Consider the following 23,422-nt stretch of genomic DNA (forward strand, 5'->3'; position numbering starts at 1 on the left):
TGATGTCACCTTCCAGGACCATCTCTGGCTCTGTTCTGGCTTCACCTCTTTCATTCATTTATGGACTCCCCCACAGGAACTTCCACAGTGCCCAAGCTCTTATCTCCAGATTTCTGGCCTGGGTTCTGAGAAAAGTTGAGGGTTCTCTTGGTTTCTGATGAACTTGAGAGAATGAAGACAGACAGACAGACGCGCACACACACACACACACACACACACACACACACACACACACTCAGAAGCAGCAGACAGTGGAGGTGGCAGTGATGAAGGTGCCTGGTGATGAAGGTGCCCAGATGTTGCAAATGGCCCAGGGCCTTCAGCCAGAGTCTTCACAGCAGTCGGTGCTGTGGGGAGAGCTGGAGAGCTGGTTAGGATTTCCGGAAGCGCACCTCACTCTGAGGAACAGATAAGGAGAAGAGGGTGAGGGTGGGCTCGATGGGTGGAGAACACAAAAGTCCAAAGTGGGATTCAGGACCAGCTTCAAGCCCAGCTGTCACTTGGCACTGACTCTGAGAAGAGGGAAATGAAGGGAAGAGTGAGGCATCTGGAGGGTCCCATTGCACTGGGCTCTGGAGCAGCCTTCCCAGCTCCTCTGGCTCTTTGTTCTGCCCTCCTCCCAAAGAGCAGGGAAGGACTGGGCATGGCATTTCCAGCTTGAAAGCTACAGTTAAGGGGCCCTGATTTGAACTGAGCTGGGTCAGCAGAGTCAATGGCAGATCCCCAGCTTCCTACATGGAGGATGGCCTGTAGCACACTCCTATGGTCACTTCAAGGACCTGTGTAAACTTACGGCTGTGCCATCACTGGAAGAGAGTGGTATTGGAGCTGTAACTGACCTAGGTCCACCCTCTTAGAAGCCTCTGGGCTCTGTTCTGAGGGAAGGAAATGAGGGAAAGAAAGATAAATCAGACTGGCCCCAGGCTTGACATATGACCCTACTTTGAACACCCCCAAATGCAAAGGGCTGAGGGGACCTGTGCCTACATCCTGGAAAGCCTGGGCCTCCTCCAGATTCCCATCTTTGGGAGGTACCAGACTGCCTGATGCAGTGTCTCTGGGTTGAGCTCTCACCTCCATCTTGCTGTAGATCCAGGGAAGGACTTCTGACACTTTGGTGTACACACCAGGTTTGTTTCTCTGACCGCAGCCTGTGCCCCAGCTGGTGACGCCTGCCAGGTACCAGCGGTTGTTCTGCTCACAGACAAGAGGCCCCCCACTGTCTCCCTACAAGGGACAGGCAGTGTGTCAGCCATGGTGGGGAGCAGTCTTGATCAGAAAAGAGTGGGGGCTTCAGTTCCATGCCAGTCCCAACATGCAGCTTCCCCTCATCCCCAGGGTCCTGCAACCTCACCTGGCAGGAGTCTCTGCCTCCTCGAAGGTCCCCAGCACACATCATCCTAGGGGTAAGGTAGCTGTCATAGACCAAGTAGTCATTGCACTTCTTGAAGTCAATGAGGCTGACCTGCACCTCCCGGAGGAAGGGTGATGTCTTCTCTTCAGTGACATGAGGGAAACAAGACAGGAAGCCAGTGAGACTCTACACGGCTGTATGGTCTTCTGGCTACATAACTCATGACCCAGACCCTCAATCTTCTGTAAGTGGACCCCATACCTGTGTCTGGACCTGGCCCAAGGGAGGACTTCTGTGGCAGGACACCCAGGACATGTGGATATATACCCTCCCATGAGACACAACTCATTGCCCAAAACACACACACACATACATGCACAAACTCACAAGTCCATCAGGCTATCTGACATGTTGAAAAACTCTTGTTGGCATGGAAGGGACCATAAGATATATCCTTTCATTTGTTTCTGGAATCTATGTACACTAAAGACAGCAGATCTTAGCTGGGCATGGCAGCATATGTTTGTAATCCCAGCACTCTGGGAGGCTGAGGATAGAGGATAGAAAGTTTGAGCCCATCCTGGGCAATTTAGCAGCTTAGTGAGGCCCTGTCTCAAAATAAAGAGTGAAAAGAGGGTTGGGGATACAGTTCCGAATGAAAGCCCTAGGTTCGATCCTCAGTACCACCACCACCACCAAAAAGAAAAGAAAAGAAAAAGGAAGGGAGGGCTTTCAGATCTATTTACAGGTGGCGCCACCTAGGGCTGAAGAGGTGACTTGCCCACAGTCACATGTCGAGTCCGTGATGGAGACAAGATCAGAGGAAGGCTGCTTCCACACCAGTCATGGCTGTATTACATGGAGCCAGGGGAAAGTGGCCATGGCTAGTGGAGCTTGCCTGAGTCTAACAGCCCAGCTGACCAGACCATGATGCTCTCCTGCATGCAGGACATGAACAGTCTTACAGAACTGGCATTAGTTCTGAAGGCACTCTTTCCCTGGGATGAAGTGAGGCAAAACAAAACCACTTCATCCTGTTTAAGGACAGACAAAAACAAGGTCACTGTGCAAATTTCAAAAATATCAAACACCCCCTTTCTCAGGACAATTGAGATATTGCTGATTCTTCTATCATTTTAGCTTTAGATTTCCCCTTCCTTGTGGTTGAGATCATTAACTTTCCTGCATCCTAATAGATGCAATAGAGAAAAGTCCCACCTCTTTGAACCCTCCCCAAACCACCCACATTCTATGATAGGCCCTTTCTAACACCCTCTTATTGAGATGCTGCATGTGTCTTCACCATGTGCATTCTCCCTCACTGCTATCAGCAAAGAACTCAACTTGTTCAACTACAGGGGTTTCCCGTTGGTCTTGCCTGGAGGCCTCCATCACACTGACGGTGTTGACATCTGGGCAGGTGTCTCTATACACACAGTCATACCCAAGCCCATGAATTTCTAGACCCAAATTCTCAGCTAGATAGGCCCTTATCTATATACACAGCCATGGCTTTCACACACACACACACACACACACACACACACAGACCACCGCACACAAATCAGATAGATAATGCATAAGCTTCCTCTGAAAATCTTTAATTATGCACCACAGGAGGAAGGGAATATAGAACCCAGGGTGACATGCCCTAGCCTTCCTCACACACACACACACACACACACACACACACACACACGTCTACCTGCCTATGCACACACACACACACACACACACACACACACACACACACAGCTTAGCATCTATGCCTCTTACCATCTGTTTCCTTGGTCTTGCCAAAGCCCGTGATCCAACAGGTCTCGTTAATGCTAAAGGTCTGTCCATGCATGGGGAGGCAGACAGGGTGGATGTGTGCTGCAATAAGACCTCAAGGCATCAGGGAAGGAACAAGGCAGGAGATTTTGGTGGGGAGAGGGGCAGGAGTTCCAGTGTTCTAAGAGCCCTATCCTTGCCCACAAAGTGGCTCTGAGTCCTCCAGGACCTTGGACTGACCATGCAAGAAACTCAATCACTTTATCTGAACCTACCGGTTTGCTGGGTGCTGCTAAACTCCTCAGAGCCATTCTGATTTCAGTGGTCATCATGTAGGCAGGTATATAGCCTAGGGAGCTTTTTTTGTGCCAAAATGATACTGAGCAGCTGACGGTCTCTCCCCAACCTATAGTCTCTACACTGGCTGGGCCTCTTCCACACCATTCTCTCGGAGTAAGGAACAGCAGCAAGCTCAGTCCAAGCTGTTAGGGCCATGGCATCTCACAGTGTGCACAGGCTGATCTGGGAGGACACCAGCTGACTGGCCAGAGTCCACAGCTCTCCAAGTGTTTACTTGGTACAGAGTGAGAAACCTCTCCAAGCAGGAAAAGCACATTCTTGGAGTCACAGATCACAAAGCCATGCTAACTTGCTCCCACACTCAGCAGTATTTTGAAGGTGCTGTGAGGCAGAGCTTCATAGGCACCCTCTATAGCCTGGTGCCCTATATGGACTAGGGCACTGACCACTACAATCCACTTGCAAGAAAATATTACTACATAGAATTTTCCAGTGTTCTCAGTCATGTGTTACGTTTACCTGCAGCATCCTACAGTAGTGCCTGACACATTTTAAATGCTCACTGAACATCTGAAGATAGAGTCAGAAAGAAAGGAAAGAAAGGAGGGAGGAAATAATGAATGAATATTAAATTCTTTTCTCACAAACTTGGCTTTAAATGTCTACCACATATTGTCTGCTAAAGAGTAAATACACAAATCAATGAAGAGATAACACAAATTATTAACAAAAAAGTAGAACATTCTTTTCTATGCTCATTTATGAGGTATAAAATCTTTGAAGTGTGTAACAGTGTTATATGTCCCATTGTTTTTATAGAAGAATTAAATTTATCAGTGAGTTTTCACAAGTTTTCTCAGAAAGAATTGTGACTTCAAGGTGCTTGGCTGCCAAACCAGTTTAAGAAAAATTTGCCCTGGTTTATAAACCAAAAGTTAGGACACATGGTTTAATCACAGGATTTCAGCTGCAATTCTCATACTAAGGGTCTGCTTCCTATTCAGATCCTGGAGAGGGACTGCCACCATCTGAAAAGCTTATGAGATATTATAGTAGTTTTCACTGGCTTTAGAAATTATTTGATTTATATTGGAATTCCAATAACATTAAGAAGCCAGGGGAGGATGGGAGGTAAGACTCAGATGTTTAGCAAAATGGAATCTGAGTTTTACAGGTTGAAGCCAGTCTGGTACTGCAGACTGTCCCCTTGTATTTGTGTTTAAGTGACAGGGCAGGAGGCAGCTGGTACCCTTTCCACTGCTTAGCCTCAGGCTCCCCAGACAGGGCTGGAGGAGCAGGAGGCATGGCTTGAGTAGGAGTAGCTTATTGGTGGGGCCTCTAGTAGGTGAAGTACTAGGCCAGCCATCCAGCTCTGCCAGGGATCCTCCTCCTCACTCCACTCAGATGAGCTAACTGTATGACTCAGGACAGACACCACCTCCAAAATGAATGTGCCAGGAAACACCAGCCTCCTTTGATACAGTGATTTAAGAACTTCCCCAGTATTTCCATGGAATAACCTCATATTCACTCCAACTTTGGGGTAGTTAGTTAGCCGAATGTGTACTTGGCTTAATTTTTCATTGCAGTGTATACAACTGGCCAGACTAGAGCCCAGTGGGAAGAGCAGGGCTTGGAAATCTGATTAACCTGGATCCCATCCTGGACCTGCCACCTATCACTGATGGCCTCAGGTAATTATCTCTTTCTAAATCTCCACTTCCTCCTATGCCAAGTGAAGCTAATAATAGGACATGCTCCACAGGTTGGTTGTGAATAGTAAGTCAATAGTTTTCGTCAAACATGTACCAGTCTCTGGTCTCTGTTAAGCGCTAAGTTTCTGGGGGGTTGGGGGGAATCAATATTTATACTGATTAAAAGCAGTATCCAAGCCCTGGCTCTGTCACCTGTTTGTAACATGAGATGTGTCATTTGGAACAAACATTTCTAATCCTTAGGTCTCTGTTTTCTCAATTTTAAAATAAAAGTGTTCCATTTAATAATCTCTGAAGGTCTTTGACTTTTGCTATGCTGATGCTCTGGGGCCCTGAGATGGGTCAACAGGGCATTCCCAAGTCCAAGGGCTGCTGATGGTATCAGGGAAGAGAGAGGGGGCCCCAATTTGCTTACTGGATAGGGTCAAGGGCTTGGAGAGCCTCATGAGGGCAATGTCATAGTCATCCTGTTCATCCGTGTAGTTGCTATTGATAATGATCTGGGCAATGGAGGCTGCCTCAGGCAGCTGGTGCAGGTTGTTGGTGCCTGCATACACCTTCCAGCCCTCCAGCATCTTCTCCCGGGTCCTGCAAGAGCCAATACAGCAAGGTCCAGTTATGGGTCTGGCAGAGTACACAGGCAGCACCTGTGAGACACAGGGCAGCAGGAGCACCAACTTGGAAGCAGCAGAATGGATGAAATGGCCTATGGAAGGAGCCCTCTATTGTCTGAGGTCTAAAACAATTCTCTGTGTTCCCAAAACAACTGCTCTGAACTTAGTGCTATGCACTTTACAGTGAGAAAGGGGAAGGGATGTGTGAGACCTCTGTGTGGTGTTCAGCCCCTGCAATCTCATCAGCACACCACCAAGGACCACATATGGTGGGGCAGATTTGTAGTTTGGAGGACCCTCAGCAGTCAGAGATTTGGACAGGATGAAGTGACCTGTTGAAGACTCATTACTTGGGGAGCCAGTGCTCCCAAGGCCTGGGCTATGGGCTCCCACAGGGACAGGCTGGCTGGGAATGTCAAGAGCCAACTACACTGCTCTCCTTCAGTCCCCATTCCTCAAGTTCTGCTACAGCATTCCTGGATTCTTGGGCTACCCTGCTGTAAGTTCTTATTGGAGGAAGCAGCAACAAGCTCAGCCTCTTCAGGGCTCTTCAGTGGCAGGATCTGAACTCCCTCTGCCTGCCTGCCTGCCTCACTCTCCTGGGAGCTGTGAGTGGCATTTTCTTATCCTTGGGGCCAGCTCAGAGCAAGTACCCTAATTCACATGCCCAGGATCAAGTAATGACTGCAAATCCTGACTCTGGAGTGGTCACCCAAGCAGCATTGGGGTTGCCTACTCCGTGGGACCTGGGATCACACCAAAGTCCTCCTCCATCGAGAGGTCTGTCTGCCCTTCCTGGGGATTCCTGGTCCCCAGCAGCATTGACTCACAGGGCCCTGGGACACTCACACAAAGAAGCAATGGGCAGCGGTGAGCACCCACTGGGGGTCGATGAGTGTGCCCCCACAGATGTGGGTGGTGCCGTAGTGCAGACTCACTTGCCAGGGCCACTTGCTCCCTGAGGTCAGCACTCCTCCCACGATCCTCCCAGTCATGGCTCTCAGTCCACAGTCTGGGGAAGTGGAAGAGACAAATCATGAGCCCTGCTTCTCCCAGACCCTTGGCCGTGCTCCCTGAGCCCAGGACAGGCTGGGAATCCCTGTCCTGAAGGGCACCCACCAGATAGCTTTTTGGTCAATTAGTCTAAAGCAGCACAGATGTTTCCAGCCCAAGCAGAAATACCACATGGTGGGCTAGCTTTCTGGCTTTATCCAGTGGAAAGTCTGACCCTACACAGGTTCTTCTTTCCTCCCATTTATTCATTTTTCACCAATTTGACAAATACACCTGCCCCATGCTTTGGCACTGAGCCAGGAGGCATTGTAGCTCTGAGAGGAATCCCAAGGCTATCATTAGAGGCTCAGAAAAGCAGACAGATTCTAACCTGACCCTGCATTAATAAGCATTGTGATGGGAATGTCTATGATTTCAAAACAAGGGAGAAATAAACTCCTCATGATTCAAGGGTGGATTTTTGCCCATACGGTGCCAGGAAGAGCCATTGAGTGCTCTTGGGAACCCTTCATCCATAAGTGCATTCTGGAGCAAGTTGCCCACTACAGTCATGGAAAAAGGGGAGGTCTCTGGGTTTGTTCAGGGATGTGTGTGTGTGTGTGTGTGTGTGTGTGTGTGTGTTCCTCCTTTCATGGGAGTACCTAGGAGCCAGCAGTTCCCTGAAGAGTGGGTACTCCAACTCCAGTTGTCACTGAGAACACAAACTAGGTGGCACAGTTCACAGCCTGGTCTTTGGGGTCAGACCAGAAGTCAGACACAGGCTCCTCACTTACTAGTGGTCAGTTTGACCTTAGGCAAAGTAAACATTTTGGTCTCTTCAGTAAGGAACAGTAGCAGCACCTGCCTTGTGGGGTTGGTGTAGGCACAAGTGCAAGCATGTTTGTAAAGAGATGGGTGCACTGCCCTCCTGATACAGTGTGTGTAGTAAATGTTGGCATCTAGTTCTTCATTTGCTGGTGTCAAGCTCTCAGCTGGTCCCCAGATGCCCTCCAGCCCAACCCTTGTCCCCTGCCCAGAGTCCAGGGGCCTCCAGTGGCATTGTTGGTATGAGAGGGGCTACCAACTAAGCTCCCACAAAAGTCAAGAGGAGGAAAAATGGTATCCTGGGTGCCCCAGCACCTCACACAGTAGGCCTTCTGGCTGAGTCCATCTTATTGTCTTGGGTCCCCACAGTCAGCATCTTTCTTGGAAAGGCCCCATCTCCTGACCCCTGACTCCCACCCCACACAAGCCACAGTCTAAGAAAGAAAATGAAGGTCTTACGGGAACACTGGAGAGAGACGTACCGCTGGGAAGGGCATTCAGACCTGCAGGAGAAGACACAGGGGCTAGGAAAAGGGCACTTTTGTCACCGCCTCCAAAAAGCCTTTCTGACTGGATTCTGCTTGGGTACCATCCATTTCCACCCGTTCACCCCACTCCCTTTCTCGGAGCCTTTTCCTTCTCTGCCCTCTGTGAAGTGAACTGTTCTAACCAGCGGAGCACTCTCCAACCTAACCTAGGGCTGCAGTTCGAAGATGACAGAAGACAGGAAGCCTAGGAGGAGACTCAAGAAGGGTCCAAGAGGAGGCCAGTGCTTCCCAGCTGGGCCCTCAGTCCCTGACCAACTGATCTCCAGGTGCTTTCTACCCCGAGCCTCAATTATCACTTTTGAGCCAGGAGGCATCGTGGTGAACAAGGACCATTTCTGAGGGGCCCCTGAGTATTCGTGATGCTCTTCTGGAACCTGGGTCTACAAAAGCCAGGGATGTGCTCGCTTTGGCAGCACATATACCAGAGGCCGGGGAGATGGTCTCTCTGGCTTAAAGCCTCGCTCTATGGCCCCCATTCACTGCTCACACACAGGAAGCCTGGTCAGCACCTTTGTACCTGCGGAGGCTTTCCTGGATGGTGGAGTTGTATTCCGAGATTGCGAAGCTGCTGGCAAAATCTCTGTGAGCCACCTCAGTTGTCCGGTAAGCACTGCAAGAGGAGAGGGAAGAAGAATAAGCTTAATGGAGACAGCACTCCAAGTGCTAGCATTAAAGCTCCCCTCCCCTTGGAGCCCTGAAGATAAAGACTGGGCTATAATGGTCTTATTGTGGCCATGCTACTAGGTAGCAGTCAAGACCTAATACAGGGGATGAATCTGGCCTTATCCCCCCACCACTGGCTCTATGCACTAGCCTGATATTTCTCAGTGTGGTCCTCCTAGACCAGCAGCATCAATATCACCTGGGCAGTTGTTAGAAATGCACATTCTTGAGCTCTATTCAGACCTGCAGAATCAGAAGCTCTGGGGACTGCGTCCAACAGCCTATGTTTTAACAGGTTCTCTGGGCAATTCTGATGCAAGCTTAAGCTTGAGAAACACCAATCTAGCCCTCTTCTAATCAAACTGTCATCCACAGACCAGAGGCATCAGTATCACTCCAGACCTACTGAATCCAAATTTGATTCTGCACATTAAAGTTTGAGAACCTTTGCCAAGCACTGTGGCAACTCTCAGAGTAGAGTGTGCCTATGAATCACCTTAGGTGCTTGCTCAGCAAGTTTTAAGTCCTAATCCCAGAGATCCAGATTCTGGGGTACGTTTTCACAAACACCCCAGGCAGTTGCACTCCCTGTGTGTGAAACTGTATAAATTTCTAGAATGTAGTATGCCTTTGCATGAGGCTAGGCCTTTGCACATGCCCTTCCTTTACCCAGAAGGCCCATTCCTCTACCTTCTCCTTTTTCCTCCAAGTACAGTTAGCCTCTCTCTCCACCATATGCTCACAGTGTTCCATATATATTCTTTGCATGGGGTTATTGGAGTAAGCCTCCTTTGCCTACACCGTACTAGAGGGTCAAGTATGGGATCTCATCTTACTCCTTTGTGTCTGGGTGTCATGTAGTATCTGGCACCTTGTAAAAGTTTAATGAATGTGCTTCCAATAAATGACCAAAAAAGTGCCCAAGGGGTTCACACAAATTATAGGAAAGATGTCCACAGTCTTCTGTCTGGATCATTCAGATACCCTTATGGACCAGGACTCAGGCTGAGGAGGAGGCAAAGAATTAGCTCTGAGTCCTAGCCCCCATTTCTAGTTTTCCAGGTGCTTTTCTTACAGGGTACCCATTGGCTGCTTGGTTGAAAATCTTTACAGCCAAAACTTCTTAGGATATGGCCAAGCCATACCTGCCCCTTCTCATTTCTCATTTGATGAATTCTAGCCCAAGCCACAAATGCTGTGGCTCAAAGTCCACAGAAGGGCTTTGCATAATCTGAGCTTTTGGTCCCCAGATGTCAGGACAGATCCTGTGCAAATGCCCATCATCTTCACAGGGCAGCTCCTGTAGCCACTCAATGTGATAATAGACCCAAGAGTGCTTTGATGCAAAGAACAGTAGAGGTGGCCAATATGATTACAGCTCTATAATTACCTGGGCCTCAGGAAAACAGCTTGCCCTACACTCCTAAGATCCTAGGGTTTCCTGAGCTGGTAAGATCAGGCTTGGTCCCCAGGGCTTTTGTAACACTAGGAGGTATCAATAATATGCCTATGACAACCCCGTGAAGTGCATATGGAACCCCAAAGCAGGGACTCTTGGAGGCTTACCTCTCAAACCCCAGCTGCTGGCAGGTCTTCTGAGAGTCAGAGTCATTCCAGCTGCTGCTGCAGATGGGAAGCCACTCATGGGAGGATCCAGAGTAGACTTTAAGCAGAGATTTGTCCCAGTCAAACCTCACTGCAGGACAGAAAAGGCAGAGCAGGTCCTCGGCACCCAGAAGTCTTCGAGCTCTTAGGGAATGAGCTGAAGAAGCTCCTGTTCTGAGATTCATCAGTGAGGCCCAGGGAAGATCCAGGAGGTTGGCCAGAGTAGCAGTAGCAGAGGTTCAAACTAAGGGCAGGCCAAGGCAAGAGGCAGGGGCAGGGCAAAAGCTCTCCATCCAGCTATCTCTGGTAGAAGGGGTAAGCATAGTCAAGAGCTGTCATTCTGAGAGGGTCACTCCCATTCCCAAAGGAGACAGTGACAAGGGGAAACATCTAGGATTTTACTGAATGTTCATAGCACAAGTTCAGTCACAAATGGATGAAGCTGTGGGCAAAGGTACATATAAATGCAGAGCTGAAATGTTGGGACGCTCACATGCATACACACACACACACACTTACATGCACATGCACACACTCACACACCCCTCATAGTAGGGATGCATACAGGGTGGCACACAACCTACAGCTGATTGTGCATGCACAAATCACTGAGGACCAGAGCTCAGATAGATCTTAGTGCTTATCTAGGACTTGAAGTTAAGAGGTCACCTGCCAGCCAAAGAGGAAGGGCCCAAGATGGGGCTTCAGTAAGAGCTGATCTGCTTTGCTCAGTCTGCTATTTGAAAATTGTCATATTTTGAGAGCCACTAATCTTGTCCACACCACTCATTTTACAAAACAGGAAACTGAAGCCCAGGGAAAGGCAAATGATACAAGTGAAGTACCCAAGACACATAGCACTTGAAGCCAGGTTTCAACCCTACATCTACTGAAACTAGAATCCAGATCTTCTGATTCTTTGTCCACCACTTCTTGTTTGAACTGTCACACAGTTTGTACCACAGTTTGTAGTCACCCGAGTGCATACACACATATGTTAGCACTTGTGCATGCCTGCATGCACACACACATAAACACATGCTCACTCATGGCTGGCCTCCTTACCACAGCCTAGCTCGTCACTCTGCAGCTTACAGTCCAGAACCCCATCACAGCGAACAGCGTGTATGGGACAGCTCTCTATTGCCTCTTTATACTTGATTCCCGTGTGGCCTTGCCAGAAGTAGACTGGAAAGAAAAAAAAAGAAGCAGGCAGCTGGGTCACCCACAGCCCCAGGACAAGACACTAGGTAGCCCAAGGCCCTGGGGATTCTGAGACACCGACCTGCAATCCCTCTTGGACTCTGGGGCTCTCGTCCCCCATCTGTATGGAGAGAAAGGCTGCTCAGGAATATTCCAGAATGTTCCAGAAAGCTTCTGTAAGCAGGACAGCCCCAGGCAGACTCTAGCAGCCAGCCACTGAGAGAGAGAAAGAGAAAGAGAGAGAGAGAGAGAGAGAGAAAGAGAGAGAAAGCAGCACTATTGTAGGAGCTCCCCTAACCCTACAAGCTAGCTGAGAACCATCTCAATGTCCTCTGGCATTGAGTTCCCTCTCAGAACCTCTCCGGCATCTCCTCTCTGTGCTTCATGGGTCACAGCAAAAAATTTCTATTCTCATAGTCACAAGTACAGAGCCAATACCTATCCTGTCTTTTCAAGGGCTACTGTTCTTCCAGACTCAGGAGCTCCCAGATTTTTCTTCCTCCCCCTCTCCTTAAATAAGGGGTGTCCTTGTGATCAATTCTTAGCTCATACTTGTCTTCATGCCTTTTAACTGTCTTCCCATTCAACCAGAAACTAACCCTAGGTAGCCAGCTCCCAAATGTACAGGAAAACAACTTTACAAACCTGTATGAAAATCAGCCTCACAGTTTACTTTGTCTCTAACAACAATCTCTTTCCTAAGCAGGAGCTGTCACCCCCATTGCCTGGAGAAACTTCCCTCTGAATGCCCCCAAAGAGCCCAATTCTAACTTCTCAACCAGCCTCTCAGGCTCAACTGACTCCTTAGCTCTGACTCTCCATTCCCCTGTTCTGTCCATACTCTTGGTCACCACAGTGAAAGCCATTCTCATATGACTGCTCCTTCCACGTGCAGACTCAAATCTCTCCTAGTCTGCCAGTCTTTCCCCTCTTCTCTGTGTCCTGGTCCTCCTCTCCCCACACCCTCTGGACAATGAGCCTCTGGGGAAGTCCTGGGCAGTCTGTCCCTTCTCAGAATACTCTTGAAGCTGCACATAGAGGGGCCACCTTGAGGTGCATCAGGGAGCACTGGACTTGGAACTGGGAGGCTAGGTTCTAGTCCTGACTCCACAATACAGCTGCTCACAGACCTGCAGGGTCACACCACCTCCCAGACCGAGATGTCTCCAAGCCTCCCTAAAGGAGCCATCCAGACTTCAGGATATGCCATGGAACCAAGCCAGGAACTTTAATTCCACACAATAACCCAGTTCTGAGGTACCACATGCCCCTCTATGTGTCATTTCCAACTGCTATTGTGGAGCAAGTGCCCTATGCTGGGGATGAGAGAAAGAGAAGGGCAGGGAGGATCACGTAGCTGACACCCTAAGGAAGTCTTTATATGCATCATGATAGTGACTCCACTGCCTAGTCAGCAGGTGGGGAAACTGAGGCTCGGAACAGTAATTAACTTGCCGAAGTCATGCAGCTGGTCAGAAGCAGAGGCAGGATGATTGGCAGGAATGTGTGATGCCAAAGTTGTGCTCTCCCAGCACTCTGCCTCCTCCTACACAGCCCTCTTCCTCCAACAGCCTGCCACCTCGAGATGTCTCCAGGTACTCATCCACCCCACCCTTCACCACACCATGTTCCTGCTTCTACAGAACCTTTAGTCCTCAGCCTGGCATTTGAAACTCTCTGCCTTATGATCTGACCTTACTGAGCCAAACAAGACGGCTCCCATGTCCCCTAACATGTACTCTCCCCCTAACTTTTCTCTCTCTCTCAGTGTGGACCTTTCCCACCTTGACTCTCTCAGTTCTGGTGGCTTCAGATGCCAAGTCCAGGTCATAACTGCCCTGCTATTTTCCAGATCCACATCTGGCTCTTGCACCCTGGCCCATGTAGCTGTCACCTATTTCCTGCAGTCACATTCACATGAATTTTTCCTGAGTGATTTCCACTTCTGTCCCCAGGAGACTGCAACCTTGGAGGACAGGACAGCATGATGTGTGCTCACTTTTGCTCCATCCTAAGGTCCCCACTGTGCTGGGCTCCTTGTCCACTGACAGAGAGCCCTGGATGTGTTTTCCAAAGTGGGGGAGATTGAAAAGGCCTGAATGCCTGAACACTGAAGACTGTATTCTATTGACCAAATATCTTCAAAAGACTTTTTCCAATCAATGTTTCATTTTTTTTAACATCAAGCATTTTTAGAGTGAAATTTTGTGCCAGGCATTGTGCCATCCTCACATTTACTCCTCACAATCCAGAGAAGTTGACATGACATTTGATATGGCACATGGTGAGTTGGATGGGATGGATGGATGGATGGATGGATGGATTTTGTTCCATCTGTAGATGCAGAAGCTGAGCTCAGCACGGATAACTCACTCGCCCACGTAAGTTACACAGTAGGAACTACAGGAGGATGTAAGCCCAGGTTCCTATGGCATCCCACACTGCTAACTCTGTTACCTCAAAGAGGCCTGGCCCCACCCTGGTCCGTGGCTGTCTGGAGGAGTGGCCCTGTGTGAAAAGGGTGGCTGGGTGACCGTGGGGTCCTTTGTCCCTGCAGCATGGCCCCGTGCCCAGGCCCCATTCCACCAGCAATGACAAACCCGGCCCTACTCCTTCCGTTCAACTCACAGAGAATGATGAGTGAGACCACGAGGGCAATAAGGAGGAGGATGCACCCGATGAGTGGCAGCTGCTTCTTGCTCTCCTGCCAGGAAAATTTGGGCAAGCGGACACCTGGGAGCCGGGCAGCAGGGGAGAGTGAGAATTAGAGAGGCTTCTGATGCTGTACCTGTGTTCTTTTACTTCATTCTCACAGCATCCTTCTGAGCCAAGTCTTATTAGGCCCATGTATAGGTGGAGAAAGTGAGGTTCATGGAAATGAAATAAGTTGCCCAAGGATATTGAACGGCAGAACTAGGATTCAAATGCAGTGCATCTGATTCCAAAAGTCACCCCACCAAAGTGCCTCACCCACTCTTAAGAAGGAAACACTGGGATGGGCCCCAAACCTCAGTGTCAGGTATCCACCAGGCCTGTGTGTTTTGTAGTGGGGTCTGATGTCCAGAAGAAGTGTAGAGAGTTTCCCTAAGGGCAGAGCTCTGAGGCCCACTGATCTTCCTGACTTCCTAGTGGCTGCACCAGGTAACTTAGAGTTTGGAAGATTAGGATGAAGGTGCCTGCCTGGTCCAAATTCCTCCTTTCCTCCTCCACACACTGCTTCATTGGTCCTGGATTCTACCTCCCTTCGTTCTTTGCTCCAAATTTTCTACTCTCTTGGGTTTGTCCTGCAATAGTTTCTTTCTACCCTCACCCTCCGCTAAGCCCCTCAGGGCCCTCCCCAGCCATCCCCCGACATCACAGTCCCAGGGGCACATGGGTTCTCTCCTTGCCAGTAGACTGCTTCCCTATTTCTCCTGCCCCTCCCTGAAGAGCCCCCTTACCTAGCCTCTGCCTGGTGGTCCTGGCAGAAGTTGCTGACCTGGCAGGAGATGCTTGGATCGGGACAGCAACTGGTGTTGCTCTAACAAGATATGCTTTTGTTGGGAAGGATGTCGTGGAGGCTGAGTTGGCAGATGACCTGCTAGACGATGACCTGGAAGGTGATTTGTGGGTGGAAGAAGCCCGGGCTGGAGGTGTCCTTGCCGGGGAGGCCTGGGCTGGAGGTGTCCTTGCCGGGGAGGCCTGGGCTGGAGGTGTCCTTGCCGCGGAGGCCTGGGCTGGAGGTGTCCTTGCTGGTGAGGCCTGGGCTGGAGGTGTCCCTGCTGGTGAGGCCTGGGCTGGAGGTGTCCTTGCTGGTAAGGCTTGGGCTGGAGGTGTCCGCACTGGGGAGGCCTGGGCTGGAGGTGTCCGTGCCCGGGAGGCATTCTACAAACAGAATGAAGAGCATCCCTCAGGCTGTTTCTGCCAGAACATCTAGGCTGTGGGATAAGCTTGAGAATAAATGCTCTGGCACAGGTGACTGCGGGAATGGACAAGGAAGCATGTGAGAACAGCAAAACCCAGGATAGAGTGAAATCTCAAACAGCCTGCTTGTCCCATGCCCCACTACTGAGTCCCCCTCTCAGGGCCTGCAGAGGAGAGCAGGGGGAAATAGTCATCTGCCCAGATCTTGGGATCTTGCTCAGGGGAGGAGTCGCGCACTCTGACACCTCATAGCCAGGAAACAGGGTCCTTTATGGGGGAAAGAACCACTCCTTTTTCATTTTTTATTCTACTACCTTTTCTTTAATGGATGTTCATTAGATTATAAAATATTGTTCATACTCTGAGCTTTTTCAAGTATGAAAAGTACTCCTTAAGAAGACCCTGGGCTGCCTTGTATTCTCCTTTCTCAGTAACATAGATTCCCCACACATGTGCACACGTGTATTCATATGTACACACACACACACACACACACACACACACACACTCACCCCTAGTCCATCAGGGAACCTGGAATGACAACTTACAGGAAGAAAAGAAGATGTGTGGGCTGTGGTGTGACTACACACAGACACGATCCTTAACCTTGCTCATCTATAGGTAGAATTATTTATTAATGCATATTTGCTATGTTAACTTATGTGCAAAGACAACATAATGTCCTCTAAGTGCTTTATCTAAATTTACGCATTTCATCCTTCTAACAATCTATGAGGATGGGACCATTACTGTTTCCATTTTGCAGAAGAGAAAACAAGGGCATAGAAATGAAGCAACTTGACCAACTTTTCAGAGGTAGAAAGTAACAAAGTTAGTATTTGAACTCAGAGAATGGGCTCTGGGACACCCCAAGGAGGCCTGCATAGAGAAGGCAGCCAGAGAAAGCCAGTACTGCGGGTTTCTGGAGAGCTTGGTCTTGGGGGTGCTTTAGGTTTAAGACAGAAAGCCCATGGGCAGCGATGGTCATGAGAAGTGTCTGAGCACCCTCAGCTTGCTGCCATCAGTCTAGGTGTCCCTCTTCCACCTTACACAGGTCTCTCTGCCCCCCTCTGACCATCTCTGCCTCTTTGACTACCTCCTGAGACCCCAGAGCAGGGACTGACCTGGTCCAAAGGCCACATCTAACTTTCACTCTAATGTCTGCTGAGCACTAGGAGGGACAATGGAGAAGGACAACAGGGCCCTAGCAGCGCAGACTGTAGTCTTGTGCCAAGGAGACAGAAGTCACTGGGCCTCTTGCATCTCTGTTTCCTTCCTTCATGGACCATGGTGTTTAACCATGTTGAATATCGTTACTAAGCAGACCACCTCTAAGTCCTCCTCACTGGAACATCTGCCCCAAGTCAGCATAACTTTTGGGTTTTGCTTTTTTAAATCTTCTCTCTCTTCTGGGAGTCAGAAGTAATTTGTTGGGAAGTGTCCTCATTTTTCTGGGGGCTGAGGGAAGAATTCAAGAAGAAATCTGGAGCTCCCGACCATACCCAGCTTGCCAGAGGGGGAGAGAAGAATGACGTTCTTAGAGAAATTCCTACTAGTGGATGTGGGTAAACACTCAGGAGTGCTGATGCTCTGGCCAACTGAGCAGGGACACATTTGAGGGTACTTAGAGTCTTGAAGGCAGCTGCTTCTGCCACTGACACAAGTGACCCAGATGACAGAGCTGACTTTGGAGGGCCCCAATCTTGGGTCTTACTTGGTAATAGTGTGAGCATGGGCCACTCAACTTTCTAAGCCTGTTTCTTCATCTGTAAAATAATATTCCTCCTTACGAGAGCCCTTGTCGGTGCCTGCAACGCAGAAGTTACCCAGGAAATGGTTGCGCATTTCCACATTGCCATGGCACACATAGCACCAACCATGAGATGAGCTCATCATGGGGAGAGAAGAGAGTTGGACAAAAGCTAGAGTGAGGTATTCTAGTTAGAAGGACAAGGCCCTGCTATGTAAGGCTCTGAGCTTCCTAGCAGTGGTGGCCTGACTCTTGGCACCTGCCAGGGACCCTGGCATTATTGTACCTCCACTGACCTACATGGCCTCAGTCTGTAAGTTCACACTATGATTCTTCCCCAACCTCAGAGGGAATCCTTATCATTCCACAGAATAAAACAGGAATCTCTCACTTGTGTGTGGCACTTCAGAGTTTGCAATAAATGTTAATGTCTGTGGCCTTCTGAATCCCACTTTACAGATGGGGATTACTAGAACCACACAGTGAGGGCTCCATTTGAGTTCTCTGCCCCTCTTGTCAGGAGAGACTCTAGTGTCTGCTCTTTGGAACATGTGCCCAAAGTGCTCATCTTGCATTCATCTTGCATCTTGCGTTCAGGTCCCAGTTCTCTGGGACTGGAGGCCTTGCGGAGGTGGGGGCAGCATTGAGAACCTGGGGTTCCTAGCAAGATCTCTGTGGGTACTTTCCGATGCGCACTGTGGCTGGGACCTTGTAACCTGAGAGGACTGAGTGGAGCCTAGTGACCTGCAGGTTCAGCAATCAGAGTTAGAGGAACTCCACTGGAATCCAACTGTGTGACACTGGGCAAGTGATGTCAACTCCACCTCATTACATCTCAACTTCCTTATCTGTAAGGTCTAGCTAGTCACCCTGCTTCACGGCATTATAGTCCTGGTGATAGGTGCAGAACACCAGTCACTCAGTAAGGGCTTGGGTGACAATGACTGGGATGGAGGCTGTTGTTTGTTTAAGAATACCAGGCTTGAAATAGAAAGACCTGTGTTAATATGACTGCATCCATTCCTAACATGGAACCTGTTTCCACACATGTAAAATGGGACAAATCTCACCTCCTTCCTCCAGATAAATGGGAACTATACAGGAAAGCATGTCTATAAATGTGTGTCTAACAGTAATAGGGATAATAGCCCACTGTGTACTTTACTTGATCCCATTTCAACCTCATTACAGCTGTTGCAGTTGCTATTGGTAGCTCCACTTTACAGATGCTAAACCTGAGGTACAAGGAGGTTCAGAACATGCCAGGGAAGTGACAGGGCTTGAATCTAACCAGGCCTGCTAGGAACAAGTAGAGTCTTGACCAACAGTATCATAAGAGCCCAGAGGAATTTCCCTCCTCTTTTCAAAGCTCATCATTTGCAAAGTTCTACATCCATTTTTTTCCATTTGACTCCTACAACAGCTAGTGAGCAAGCTAAGCAGGAATAGGAGTTGGAGCTCAGAGATACTAACCAGTAGGCCTAACTCACACTTTACCCCATGCTAAGGACCTCTAACACAATCTTCTAAATCGCAGTCAAGGGCTCAAGCTATCTCCATCTCAGTGTGACCCTGTGATACTGTCCCTGTCACTTCTCCGTGAGAGGCAGGAGCCAAGGACCCAGGGCTGGAGGAGAGAGGGTTGAGAGGGTCATGGGGTCAGAGGGAAAATAGGGATGCATTTTGTGGAGTTGGAGCAGAGGAGGGAGTTAAACCGAGATGAGCTTGATAATGGACTGTTACGGTGGGAAGCTAGGAGCAGCCAGAATGGGCCATGTCCCAAAAGGGCTCAAAAGCCCTGCATTAGAGTAGCTTTCCACCCTTGCTTCAGTAAGAGGAGAACTCTGCTGTCAGAGCTGGGGGAGGCAGGAGGGCAGTAGTAAGTCCCTAAGACCAGGACAAGAGGAGAGTTCCAGGACTCCAAGATTTTTTGTTTGTTTGTTTTGTTTTCTGAGACAGGGTCTCTCTATATAATTGAGACTGACCTGGAACTCACTATGTAGCCCAGGCTGGTCTCAAGCTCACAGCGATCCTCCTTTCTCAGCCTCCAGAGTGCTGGGATTACAGGTGTGCGCCACCGTGCCAGGCCAGGACTCCAAGATTTTTTGTTTGTTTGTTTTGTTTTCTGAGACAGGGTCTCTCTATATAATTGAGACTGACCTGGAACTCACTATGTAGCCCAGGCTGGTCTCAAGCTCACAGCGATCCTCCTTTCTCAGCCTCCAGAGTGCTGGGATTACAGGTGTGCGCCACCGTGCCAGGCCAGGACTCCAAGATTAGAGTAAGAACTGCAGGGATGTCAGCTGGAAGAGCAGCCCCTAGACCAAAGGGATACATTAGCCACAGCAAAGCCATCTGCTCCATCCCCTACTCTGCACCTCAACTCAAATATGGTGGGTTGGGAAGCATCCTCATCCTCCTCAGGGGCCATCAGTATGGAATATCCCACACCCACCCTGCTTGAGGCATTCCATAGCCTGCCACTCCACCCTGCTAGAAGTCCTTCCTGATGTCTAACCTGCTACAGTACTAACTCATTTCCTTCCAACTCTTGGAGAGCATCTGCTGAGATTCCATCCTCCCACTTGGAGGCTTGCTCTCACCCTAACAGCAGATGCTGTGAAAGCAGGGAAGGGAGGAGACTTCTTGTTCTAGGTCCCCAGGTACAAAGGACAGGGCCAGAACCAGAACTACTCCAAAATCCTGGCCTTTGCCAGTAGCACAAGACCCAAGGATGAGACTCAGATTATCAAATCCTTGCTATGCACTGACCTCTCCACAATCTTACTGCAGACCAGAGGCTCCTCAGCCCAGGCAGGGTGGGTGGACAGGGCAGAGCAGAGGTACCTGGCTGGCTCTGGGCTATTTCCTTGCCAGTCACTCTTTCCTGCTCCTCCTCCTCCACCCCTCACTACCTCTAGGTGGCCTCTAGGGTTATCTTTTGCAGTTCCCCATGTTCTTCCTGTGCTGTGAAACCGGCCTTCACCCCAGGCTGCCACTGTTGCCGCCTGGCTGTACCTTGGCAGCACCTGGAGGATCCTATTCAAAGAATGCCTGGAGCTTCCTAGTATTGCGGAGCATGGGCAGCATGGGAGGATGTTGGGCAGGGATCTCTAGTGAGGCAGTGAAGGGTGGGCCAGGAAGAGAGCTGCGGAGAGCAGCCCCTGGCTCTGAGGCTCATTTCAAGCATTTCCTGGACACTAGCAACTAGCAGCCTGAAACATTTGTGTGCTTCGCCCAAAGTCGCTCAGGTTGCTCTTACAGCAGAACAGGAACTAAAACACACCAAGGTCCCTGTTCCCCATCTAGTGCTCTCTAAACTTCAGGTCCCACAGGTGGATTCTGTGGCCCCAGGTGACTGGCCCATTTTTATGGTTTCCCACATGACTCTCTCCCTTGGGCCCTCACCTTATAAGGGCTGGGCTGGAAGTTAGTTAAGAAACCCTGAGGATGTCCTGCCTTTGGCCTCCTCTAAGTCTCCTGTGGCCCAGCCAGGGATGTCATGGAGGACAGGGGCCCCTGTCTATGCTGAGTGATGTCGTAGACAGATCCTAAGTGGCTATAGCATGGACTCTGGAACAGGTGCATTGTTGCTACTCAGAGCCCCAGGAAAACAGTGTGAAGGACCCTACCTGAAGAATGCCCATGGTGGTGGCAGGAGCAGTGATGACACAGCTTCACAGCCTGAGGCAGGGCCCTCAGGCAATTTCAGGTCCCAGCCAAGCTCCCTCCTCAGGCCACCACTTCCTAAAACCACCACCCTGGGGGCAGGCTGAGCATGCTATAGGCCATCAGGGCTGTAAGGACTTAGGACCCCCTCCAATCCAAGGATTTTATCCTAGCAATAAGATGATGGGTCTCAGAGAGACCCTGTCACTGGCACAAGGCCACAAAGGCGAGTAGAGGACATAGGCAGGACTAGAAGCCTGAGCCACTGGCATCATTCTTAGTCTCTGTGCTCTCCTGGTTTTTCTGCCCTTCCCACCCTCCTGTGAGGAAGGACCCTCCCCTAGAGTGAGACCTCTGAGACCTCCCTCTTTCCCAGTCACCTTGAGTATCAAGGGCTTTCAAATAGATGGGCACAGGCAGGAACCCTAGCATTCAGGACTAGGCAGGAAGAGGTACTCCCCAGCCCTCACCAGGGACACTGGTATATGGAGAGAGATTGGAGATCAGGGCCTAAAACACTTGCTGAGCTGGACTCATCCCCTCATATGGACCAGACTGGCTGGTGTTAGAACGGTTTCTTTCTCCTCTTCACTGTTTGACCCAGGCTTCACTGTGCCACTGGGGACAAGGACTTTCATCTACTCTCTTTATGAACCCAGAGAAACCCCACAAACAGGCCTTCTAAGAAGCAAGCAAATTAGCAGCAGCACCTCCTTGCACCCAACACCAGCTTCCCTATGTACACTACTGGACCCCCATTGGACTGTGAGTCAGACTAAGGAGCTGTAAGACCTCATAGGCACTGGGATCTGTGCTCTGCTGCCAGCCAGCTGATTTGGGGACAATCACATCACTCTCTGGGTCTCAGCTCCTTCACGTACAAATGAAAGGGTTGGATAATCAGCCATTTTCCAGTGGGGGCTGCACAGAGCTCTGGTGCTGTGGAGATCAGCAGCAAGGGCTGTGGCAGAGCTCTGAGTCCTCCCCGCATCTCAGAGAGACAAGATTTGCTTTTTAGTTTCACAATGAAATCTCTACATGAGATTTCATTTGAACAAAAGAAGCAGCTACTACAAAGGCCTTGAAAATGACCTCCTTGCATGAGTATTAATATTCCTTCTGGTTTAGGATGCCTTCTGTACATATGAATGAGCCCAGGAAGATCCCTGTTAGATCAGCATCAAAACACCTCCTGTTCATTTATCGCTTCATTCATTTCTTGAGTGCCCATGATTGCCAAGCAAATGATATTTCCTACCTCCATTTGTCACGTATTTGTGCCTTCCCTCTGTGCCAGACTGGGGTGGTGACACAGTCTAGGCTGGTGCATTTCGGGGGCTCCCTGGGCTGTCTTGGGTGTTGCTTCCTTTGAAGAGGAAACAGCCTCCACCTGCTGCTGTCCAGCTGGCAAGCTGGGTTCCTTATGATGTCTTCCCTTGTACCACCTCCACTACCACCCTCCTATTCACCTGCCCCTGCACAATCCACCCTCATTGTTGCTATACCAAGAGGAAGCTGTTTTGGCAAAACAAGACACTTAAACTAAGTGGCCATTGTTACATCAGTCAACCTTCCCGCCCAGAACCCAGCCTGGAGTCCCATGCACGCACTCCCACACATTTATGCTCCCATTTGTCAAGTCACAGAGGACAATGCAAAGGAAAGCATGGCAGGAAGTGCCAGATGGACGATTGCTCAACACCAATGAAAACGTGAAGCAGAAATCTCAGGTGGTGACTGCAGAGGGCCTGCACTTTGGGGCTGGGAAACAGAAGGGAGAACTGAATCTACTGCCATCTTGGGAACCTGCCTAGCCTGGTCTGGGGAAGACACCTCATCCTGGATATTCCTGGGTCTCATTAATCCAGAGGATCTGTGGTTTTGAGCTGATTTAGAATCAGCTCCACTTTAGGAATTCCTAGTATAAGGAAAATCTGTCTACAAAGGATCATGGGCCTATTTATCAATGGGCCTATTCAGTCTGTCTTTAACACATATCACATTTCTCAAAGCATTAAAAAATATGACTCATTTTGAAAAAGCACAAAATACGCACTATTTGGCAAGAACAAATGCACACCTGCAGCTGAATTCTGATTCCAGTGACTGCCATGGAACTAGAAAAGGATCTCAGAGAGCAATTTGTCTTTCTTCTTTGGTAGCTGGGGAAACTGAGGCATGGGGAGAAGAAAGTATTTGTCCAAAGTTAGGAGCCAGAATTGGTCCCTAGATGATGATGATAATGCTGATAGTGGTGATGATGACAATAAATCTTAACATTGTGGCTGTATCTGCATCTTTATCTAAGCTGGATGCTATTTTGGAAGCGCTTTGCCATGTGAAAGACTATTCTGAGACTCCTTAAGGTAAAGTTCTGTTATTCTGGTTACAGATGAAGAAACTAGGTACAGGGAGCTTAAGTGATTACCCAAAACTTGATTAGTTCTCTGTCCACCATAGTACAGCTTTTCTACTTGTTTCTTTCTCTTTTTTTTTTTTTTTTTTTT

The 23,422-nt window shown here is 49.4% G+C and overlaps 1 protein-coding gene across 2 annotated transcripts in view; it reads right to left on the reverse strand.

Annotated features, from left to right (window-relative positions):
• Positions 1-236: 236 nt before the first annotated feature.
• The window catches only part of Tmprss13 (transmembrane serine protease 13), a 25,389-nt gene continuing 2,203 nt past the window's right edge, over positions 237-23,422 (reverse strand). Inside the window, exons 1-13 of one of the 2 annotated variants that reach the window (XM_033764000.1) lie at positions 22,174-22,385; positions 15,034-15,457; positions 14,222-14,326; positions 11,456-11,578; positions 10,352-10,481; positions 8,640-8,732; positions 8,034-8,077; positions 6,606-6,768; positions 5,558-5,730; positions 3,131-3,229; positions 1,355-1,497; positions 1,075-1,227; positions 237-398 (exon numbers count right to left, since the gene is read on the reverse strand). In XM_033764000.1, coding sequence (XP_033619891.1) covers positions 372-398; positions 1,075-1,227; positions 1,355-1,497; positions 3,131-3,229; positions 5,558-5,730; positions 6,606-6,768; positions 8,034-8,077; positions 8,640-8,732; positions 10,352-10,481; positions 11,456-11,578; positions 14,222-14,326; positions 15,034-15,457; positions 22,174-22,179 — 1,683 coding nt within the window. In that variant the 5' untranslated portion in view covers positions 22,180-22,385 and the 3' untranslated portion in view covers positions 237-371. Of the gene's footprint in view, positions 399-1,074; positions 1,228-1,354; positions 1,498-3,130; positions 3,230-5,557; positions 5,731-6,605; positions 6,769-8,033; positions 8,078-8,639; positions 8,733-10,351; positions 10,482-11,455; positions 11,579-14,221; positions 14,327-15,033; positions 15,458-22,173; positions 22,386-23,422 lie in introns of those variants that run through there. The other variant, XM_010629364.2, reaches the window with a different exon arrangement.

Source organism: Fukomys damarensis, unplaced genomic scaffold (assembly GCF_012274545.1).
Source record: "Fukomys damarensis isolate Sample0158 unplaced genomic scaffold, DMR_v1.0_HiC HiC_scaffold_16, whole genome shotgun sequence".
NCBI classification, from domain to species: Eukaryota; Metazoa; Chordata; class Mammalia; order Rodentia; family Bathyergidae; genus Fukomys; species Fukomys damarensis.